The following is an 8,142-nucleotide window of genomic DNA, read 5'->3' on the forward strand; positions in this document are numbered from 1 at the left end:
TCACTCCTCCCGACAGCCGACACGGGACTATTTAAAAAGGGAAGCAGCAGGAGTTTTATCAACTGCTTGGGGTCAGTTTGGTCAGCAGGCAACTCACAAAAACGTTATTTGCTGGCGCTTTTCTAAAGGGCATCCTTGGCCTCCTTGTTCCTCGAGCTGCAGATCGGGGGGTTGAGCATAGGGACGATCAGGGTATAAAACTTTCTCCATCCCCAGTGGGTACCTGGACCCGGCTGCACGCGGCTCAGCCCCGCGGGCACGTAGGACAAGTAACGGTCAGGAGGTGGGAGGCACAGGCGGAGAAGGCTTCGTGCCTGCCTTGGCAGACCTAACCCTCAGGCTGGAGAAGAGGATGTGTACATAGGAGATGATGATGATGATGATGAAGAGCACAGACGTGGAAATGGTCCCATTGAAGGCTACAAGGAAAAGCTCACTGAGGTGGTCATCAGAGCAGGGGAGAGTCAGCAGAGGGTTAGTGTCACAGAAGCAACGGTTGGTGACATTGGGTCCACAAAAAGGCAACGGCAGCAAGCAACGCGTTCGGGTTAGTGAGTTCAAAATCCCCCCGAGGTACGGCCCGGCCGCCGGCTGGCTGCAGACCCTCTTGGACATAGAAACGGTGTAGAGAGCGGGTCCCAAATGGCGACGTAGCGGTCGTACGCCACCACAGCCAGCGAGAGCACCTCTGCGGTCACAAACACAAGGGAACAGAAATGCTGGGCGCAGCAGGCGGGTAAGAAATGGTTTTCTTTTCCACCAAGGCGGCAGTAAGCAGCTTTGGAGAAAAGATGGAGGAGTAGCAAAGGTCAACAAGAGACAGATTGCGGAGGAAGAAGTACCTGGGAGTGTGCGGCCGGCAGTTTGTCTCGATCAATGTGATCAGCCCGAGATTGCCAATCAGGGTGAGGAGATAAATCGTTACGAAGATTATGAAGAGAGGAGTCTGCAGCTTAGGCTCACTGGTCAGTCCTAGGAGGATGAACGGGGTCACCGTGGTGTGGCTGCCTTCAGCCAGGTTGCTGTACTTCGCAGCAGCATGCCTGTCGGGAGGAGGAAAAACAGCCGGAGTGAAATAAGAAAGAGCAACGGCACGGCTTGATGTGGTGCTGCTATCAGCCAGTACTTTATTACACTATTTATTAGAAGTACAAAGATTTGATGCTTGAGATGACATCTAACCGTGCTTAGGTTCTCAGCAAATCCTCACAGGCAGAGCAACTCATCCAAAACCTTTCAGAAACTGCATTTTGTCCTTACTCTCTTTAATCATGAGGCTGAATTAAAAAATTAGTTTTTTCCGTTTTTAGAAAAAAAAAAAAACACCCGGTATTGAATGATGTGAAAACTGGAGAAGGTGTGAAGAATTTGCAAACTTGTCATCTCATTTCATTAGGATAGGAGGCAGAAAAGGGGAACGTGTTTCGTCTTCCCCATGAGAAGACTAAACACACGTGAGTCGTCATGACCCTGGGAGCCCCGAATCCCCGTGCCCCCTCCGGCAGCTTTGGATCCCCCGCTGCCCACCCAACCCCTGGCGAGCTGCCGGGGGCAGAAGCTCCCGTGCTGGAGCCTGCTCTTGCTGGGCTGCCACGCTTCTGTCCGTAACCTTGGTCAGGTTCCAGCACAGAGGGAAAGGTTCCCCCCAGCGTTGCAAACCGTAATGGAACAGGGTTTTAGTACACTTAATTCTTTTTATCTGCTCCAGCTCAATTACTATTTACATGTTTTTCTCCCCTCAAGGCAGGGAAGGAAGGCGTTTTCAGGCTGCTCTTCACAATTGTGAGACTAAGAAATGAAGTGTACATAATGTGTTCTCTGTGTAATAGAAAGCTGTGAGCTGTATTCACAGGAATTCAGGAGGTGAGGAGGGAAAAAAAATCATCACTTATCGGAAGGCTCCATATAGCAGAAAGAAAACTGGTGCCTTCATTTGCAAACCACGCAGCACCTTGCACACAGTATTTTTTTCTCATCAAGCCCCTCCAGTCCCAGTTACTCGTCCTAGCAGAGCACAGCAGATGTTAGGAATCCTTCATACGCCTGAAAGACTTGCTTCTGGAGTAAATAGCGGTACTGGTGATAAACGGCGGTGGAAGTATTTCTTTAGAACAGAAAATGTAAGGGGGGGAAAAAAAAACCTGGTAGTGAAAATAACATGGACTACCAGGCAGCAGGTGATGGTGCGGCACCTGAAAAAAAAATGTGAGCGACACGAAGCAAACCCATGTGCCACCACATCGGCAAAATCTCTTCCACGTGGATCATCCCTGCAATTCCCCTCCTTCAGCAAGGAGAGAGGATAAACTGTTTTCTCTGCAAGATCGAGACCAAATGCTCAGCTGCCTCCTGCTTTTCAAGGACACTTGCAATACCTTGTGTAAGGGTGTGACCGGGAGCTGCCGGCGTCGGGCAGCTGCTGCTCCTCTTGCAGCCGCCCTGCAGCGGGGAAGGGTGCCGGGCAGCTTTGCCCACGCACCGGGTGTCGGCGAACGTCTGGCTTCATCGTCATTCTTGGTTTTAGTGGTTCCCATCAGGGTGGCTATCTCACTTGAGATGTATCACTGCGCTCTGCTTTCCCGGGACAAAACCAGATTCTTATTTCTATCTCTGTGACAGAAGGAGTTTTCACTTTACAAATATTTGAGGTTCCAGCACACCAGAAATAGCTGGTAGGATATTTCCAGGTTTTGGCTGCAGCTGCTTTTCCCTCCCACCAAATGAACATTTTCTGAGAACACTTGAACGTCCTTACATACAAAACTCCACGTCAGGTCCACCCAACCCTACCGCTGGGACCAAGCCCTCGCCTTCTGCAAATGAGGAATAATAGCGCAGCAGGGGCAGCAGCAGAAGGTTGCTCTGGGCTCTGCGGCTTGTTTTTACTCTTCCTAGAGAAAAATCAAGAAGGTTTCCTCCTGGGCTGAGCCCTGCGCAACGCTCCCAGGCTACAGGCCTGGGTGTAGCTCCATAGCGCAGTCCTGCTCTTGTCCCTCAGCTCTCTTCCCTGTTCAGTTCATTTACGTTCAGGGCAGAAGAGCAGCTTTTCCAGTGTTTTCTTAGAGGTTTTATCACAGTAAGATGGTGACACATACTTAGAAAGCCTGAAGATAACACCTAGAAATTCAGACATATGGAAAATACACAGTTCAGGTATATTCTGCTAGTGAGCTTTTGCGCTGAATCGGTAAACTTGCAAGCTTGGATGTGGTGGGGTTTAACCTTACCCTCCATTTGAAGCCTGTGCCTACAACCCTGCTTTCCTGCGTTACACCACATTCTTACCCAGCAGCCGGCTGCATCTTTCTGTGATTCGCACACAACACGCCTGCCTCGTCCTACGGCAGAAAGAAGAAACGCCATCTCTTTTCCTCCATTCTTCAGACGACCCTGACGCTACAGGGGGAGGGAAACGGCGGTTCGCAGATGTGACGCTCAGAAGTGAGACCCAGTACGTGGCAGCTCCGTCGGCAAGAAGCAACGGCGCGTGGCCCCGGCCTTTCGACCAGAGCCGGGGACGCTGCTGTCCCGAAGGGCTTGTGCAGCTCCTGGGTTTGTTGACTTCTTTACCCTCATCGATAAAATCCCTGAAGTAAATCTTAGCTGAGCAAAGAGCTTCTCGCCAGCCACGGAGGGGATCATTGGAAACTCTCGGAAGAGTCTGGAAGAAGTTTGGATTTGGATCCTGTCCCCCCCAGCCGTGCAAAAAGGGCTCACTAACCTTTCCTTGCTCAGTGCTGATGTGGAGGGGGGGAGATTTTCATCTTTGCAGAGCCACAGGTGGGAAAGAAACCGTACGAGTGTGGCAAATAAAGTTTAATCAGACGCCAGGGTTTGGAGTTTATTCTCCTGTTTGGACTGCGCACGTTTAGAGCGTCACTTGAACGATACAGTTTAAGGTAGTTGAAAGCGTGAGTGCTGTAAGCAAAGCCAAATGTGCACGTAAATCGCCTTCTCTCCCTGCATGTGTAACAGGTTTTACGGCTCGGACTTAGAAAAACCTGATTTCTCAAGCTGATCACTTCTGCGCCTGGAGATCACCACCGCAGCTGCACCCTACTCCAAATACACCAAGGAAAGCCACGCAGGCGGAGGAGAGGCACTTCCAGCCCACAGGTACGAAGCGTAACGCGGGCTCCAGCCTAACGGCACAAGCCAAGTGTACAAACCCCAAACCGTATTGTAATCACGCTTATGATTTTACTTGAGGTTCATTAGAGAAATTATATTCAATTAAAGGTTGCTTTGTTTATCCCTTGACAAAACGGCAAATTTTAACGTTGTTCCTTTAAGTAAATTAAAGGTAAGTGAAAAGGCAGTTAAACTTTCTTAGAAATGTTTCATCATTCCTTGAACTATTCTCAGCATCGTAATACATGATACGTAATAACGTGATGAACTAAATCCTATTCAGGTCAGCAAGTGGGAAGGATGAAGGACGCTGCAACCAGTTATGGAGACCGGGGTCAGGCTGAGGACAGTAAGTCTGCAGTTTTTTTCCTGCTGCTGACTTAGTTTACTTCCTTGCTATAAGCATTTTCCTGACTCTTACTTCCACATGTTATTTTTTTATCATCCTTCATTCCCTCACCACAAAACCATTTCACTGTACCTTTCCACGTGGCCACAATGAAGGTATTTGCAGATAAAATAGGAATATTTAGTTAAGAATTCCCTGTTAAGACAAATTATGAATTGAAACATTTAAGAGAATACACACTGAGAAAGCACAATTTGTCTTTACTGCATTTTGAAATTAAGTAACGTAAGTAATGAAATCTGAGTGGATAAACATCTGAACCACTGTGACTCCCGGGTGCGTATCAGTCAAGGATAACAGAGAGCTTGGCAACATCATAGGAAAACATATTTCAATTTTCACTGATAGCTTTTTACACATAATAAACACTTTTCAAAAGATAAGTACCTTCATCATTTGAAACTCGCATAGTAGATAGTCTACTGTGTATCATAATAGTGTACAGCCTACTATATATCCTACTATATATATTTATTGTACCGTTCCAGTAGTACAGCCGCCTATGTATTACAATAGTGTAGGATAACTTACCCTGGTGACCAATTAATCATGCTTGAAGGTGACGGGGGTGGAGAGTACGTGGGAGGGGGGAGGCAGGAGAGGGAGAGGAAGGAGCGAGGGCGTGGGATGTGGTGGACACGGGAACATCCCAGAGGAGCCAGGCTTTCACACTAACCTGCCCAGCAAGGCTGTACCTTAAAGCCTCCTGGGAAAACAGCCTGGGCTCCACTTCTCCATTAGACAAGACAAACCCGTGACAGGACGTTTAGAAGTTGCTTAAACTGTCTGAGCAGGTTTTTCCAGCCGAAGGAAAAAGGATTGTGGCTCAGAGCGGCAGGAGGTCACAAGGATTCAGGGTTGAAAACACAAATACTGACGGATAGAAGCCTTGTTAAATACATCGATATACAGAACAGGTGATAAAACATCACTGCTCATGTTGATTTTAAAATCTGATTTTCCCTGCAGCATTTTCCTGGCTTTCTGGGTGCAGATTTTGCAGGTAACGTGATGGGGTAAGCGACAGCCGCATCGACGCTTGTGGAGAGCAGAGATGTCGCTCTCAAAGCACAGCGGCTACAGCTGCCTTCGTCTGAAGCACCCAGGCGTCCTCTTGCCACAAGATCTCCAGCTTAGGGCTTGGAATTAAGGTTAAGCCGAGACCCTGTGAAAACCACCACATCAGAGAAGCAGACTTGCAAGTTTTGGGTGCTCTGCTCCGGGTGCCCCCTCCCACACGCACGGCAAGATTGAGAAGCTCCCTGCCTCCACGCACAGCACCTGCTGCTATTCTTTGCACTACATTTAAGAAAATTTCTGAGGTGGTTTAAAAAACCAGGGTTATTTTAGCAATGTTAATGGAATTCCCCTGTGAAACAAGCCCAGCTTCTTATTTTATACCTTGGCAGAGAGCCGACCCACAGATCTTTGACATCTACAAAGCATCCAAAAGCCACTGCTAACACCAGGATTAAAACTCAAATTTTCTGTATTCAGGCCTGCGCTTGATTTGTTGGCTGTTGTCACGAATAGGTTTCCCTCTAAAACTGGGATTTTTCTTCACCTGTGCAGCCTACAGCAACAAGGTTTAAGCCACCTCTCCAGAGAATGAGAAACACTGTATTTGTGTATAAATTTTATTCTGAAAACAAAACCCAGCACATTGCTTTGACAAGACTATGCAAAATACAGAGTAAAATAAAATAAGAAAAAAAGAGGCACTACCTTTTTTCCTTCTTAGTCCGGGACCTGTCTCTGTGTGTAAAACACGGAAGGATGCCTCGCAAAATCAGGGAGTGAACAGGCTTCCATTCTAGGTTTATTGACATTTTTCTTTTTAAACATAAAACAGAATCTAGCAGCAAAATTCAGGCTTGGAGAGCTGCAGTCTCAGCTCAGCTCATCCTCGGTTTATGCACTAAGAGCGGGCCAGAACTTTGCTGGAATTGGGATTACAACTTTTTTAAAAAACAAAGAAAAGTGACTACAATAAGGGAAGGAAGAACCTATACCAATCCCCATTAAAGGGAGAAGTTTACCTCATTATTTCAAGTTTACTTCTCAACTCCAGCTTGCCTTCCATTCACATCTCCCCCAGTTTCTCCTTCAGCCTCTGTTGCTTGAACCTACCTCTTCTTGGGTGGATTGTGTCAGGCAGAAATCTGTATCGTTTGTACCCAGTTTGCTCTCTAGCTGTTCAACTTTTTATTTCTTAAAATCACAGAGGGCGTTTGTGACCAGCGCCTCCCTCTAACTCCACAGCCTGGCTATCACCGCTGGTCCCTGTGGCCACCTCATCCAAAGTCTCAAACCGATGAACGCTGCCGCTGAACTGCTGAACGCAACTCGTGGTTCCTCACCCCCCCAGCCCCCCGCGCTGCGGTTGTTTCAGCTCTCTTCTCTCCTAGCCTCAAACGTAACCACTGCTGCACGGGAAGACGCTTATCTGATTCACTAACCTAGCCTTGTCGGGAAGCGCTTTAGCAGCACCCTTCCTAGCACTAACACGCAGGACAGAAAGACGACCGTTTGTTATTAGCCTAAAATTCCTGGTTGAGCGTAAAAACCAATCACAGGGGTTTGCAGTCGGCCAGTCTGGCTATTTTCCCTTTTTGGTCTTTGCGGCTGCGGCGTTGTTGGTCTTGGCTTTCTTCTTTGCTGACCCCTTGGTCTCCGGCTCTTTGCGCTTGGCTGATGTGATGGAGCCCGTCACCTTGAAGAAGTCGTCCAGCCGGCCCTGCGTGCTGCCCTGCCGGCTTTTGCTCAGCCGCTTGACCCCGTTGCGGATCCGCTCTTCGTTGAACTGCTTCTCCCCGCACATGAACTGGACGAGCTGCTCTTCGTTCGGCTCGGTCCACTTCAGCTCAACAGCGTCGGGGTTGATCACATCAGGCTCTAGAAAGAGCTTCTGGGCCTCTCTGTGCAACCAGTTCTCGGGCAGGGGGTACTTCTTGGTGTCTATCTGCTGAACGATCTTCTCGATGGTTTTGTGCTCCTTGATGAGCTCGATGGCACGCTTGGGGCCAATGCCGCGGATGCTCTCGCAGTAGTCACAGCCCAAGAGGATACACAGATCCACAAACTGTTCCCAGGTCAGGTCTAGATCCTGCAGAATACGGTTCAGGTGAAACTCCTGGATGGGCAGTTTCTTCGTCTCGCTGGCAGTAAGATGCCGCATCAGTACAGGACTGCCGAAGGGCAGGCAATCCATATCTTCCGTGGCAGCTGCGTAGACCTTCCCAGCCTTCACCAAGGTAGCGCAGCTGGCTTCGGCCTCCCCCGGCGCCTCCACATAGGGGATGCCCATCAGCGTTAGTAACTTCTTGCACTCATCAGTGTGCTGCTGGGTCACCTTGACCAGCCTCTTGCTGTACTTCTCAATGTTGTTCTCCTCTCCGGCCTCCTGAGCCTCCTGCAGGTGTTTCTCGGCCTCAGCCCGGCGCTCAGTCCGCTTTGCCAGCTCCCCCGATTTCAGCTGCGGGGGTTTGCCGTCAAAGACATAAACCGGCTTGATGCCGTTCTCCACCATGCGGATGGTCCGGTAGAACATGCCCATGAGGTGGCTCGTGGTCTCGCCCTCCTCATTCTGAAGGACTTCAGCT

General features: G+C 49.1%; 2 protein-coding genes across 2 annotated transcripts; both read right to left on the reverse strand.

Annotated features, from left to right (window-relative positions):
* Positions 1-276: 276 nt before the first annotated feature.
* LOC104074286 (olfactory receptor 1052-like) lies at positions 277-2,512 on the reverse strand. The gene is given in 4 exon segments (XM_009574355.1): positions 277-641; positions 644-736; positions 739-1,043; positions 2,376-2,512. Coding segments are annotated over 4 exon segments (900 nt in total).
* Positions 2,513-7,030: 4,518 nt separating this feature from the next.
* On the reverse strand, positions 7,031-8,138 carry FEN1 (flap structure-specific endonuclease 1; the record flags this gene model as incomplete). Its single annotated transcript, XM_009574356.1, has 1 exon — positions 7,031-8,138. A coding segment is annotated over one exon (999 nt), but the record flags the coding sequence as incomplete, so codon positions are not given.
* Between the last annotated feature and the right edge of the window lie 4 nt (positions 8,139-8,142).

This window comes from Fulmarus glacialis, unplaced genomic scaffold (genome assembly GCF_000690835.1).
Source record: "Fulmarus glacialis isolate BGI_N327 unplaced genomic scaffold, ASM69083v1 scaffold22183, whole genome shotgun sequence".
In the NCBI taxonomy this organism is placed as follows: Eukaryota; Metazoa; Chordata; class Aves; order Procellariiformes; family Procellariidae; genus Fulmarus; species Fulmarus glacialis.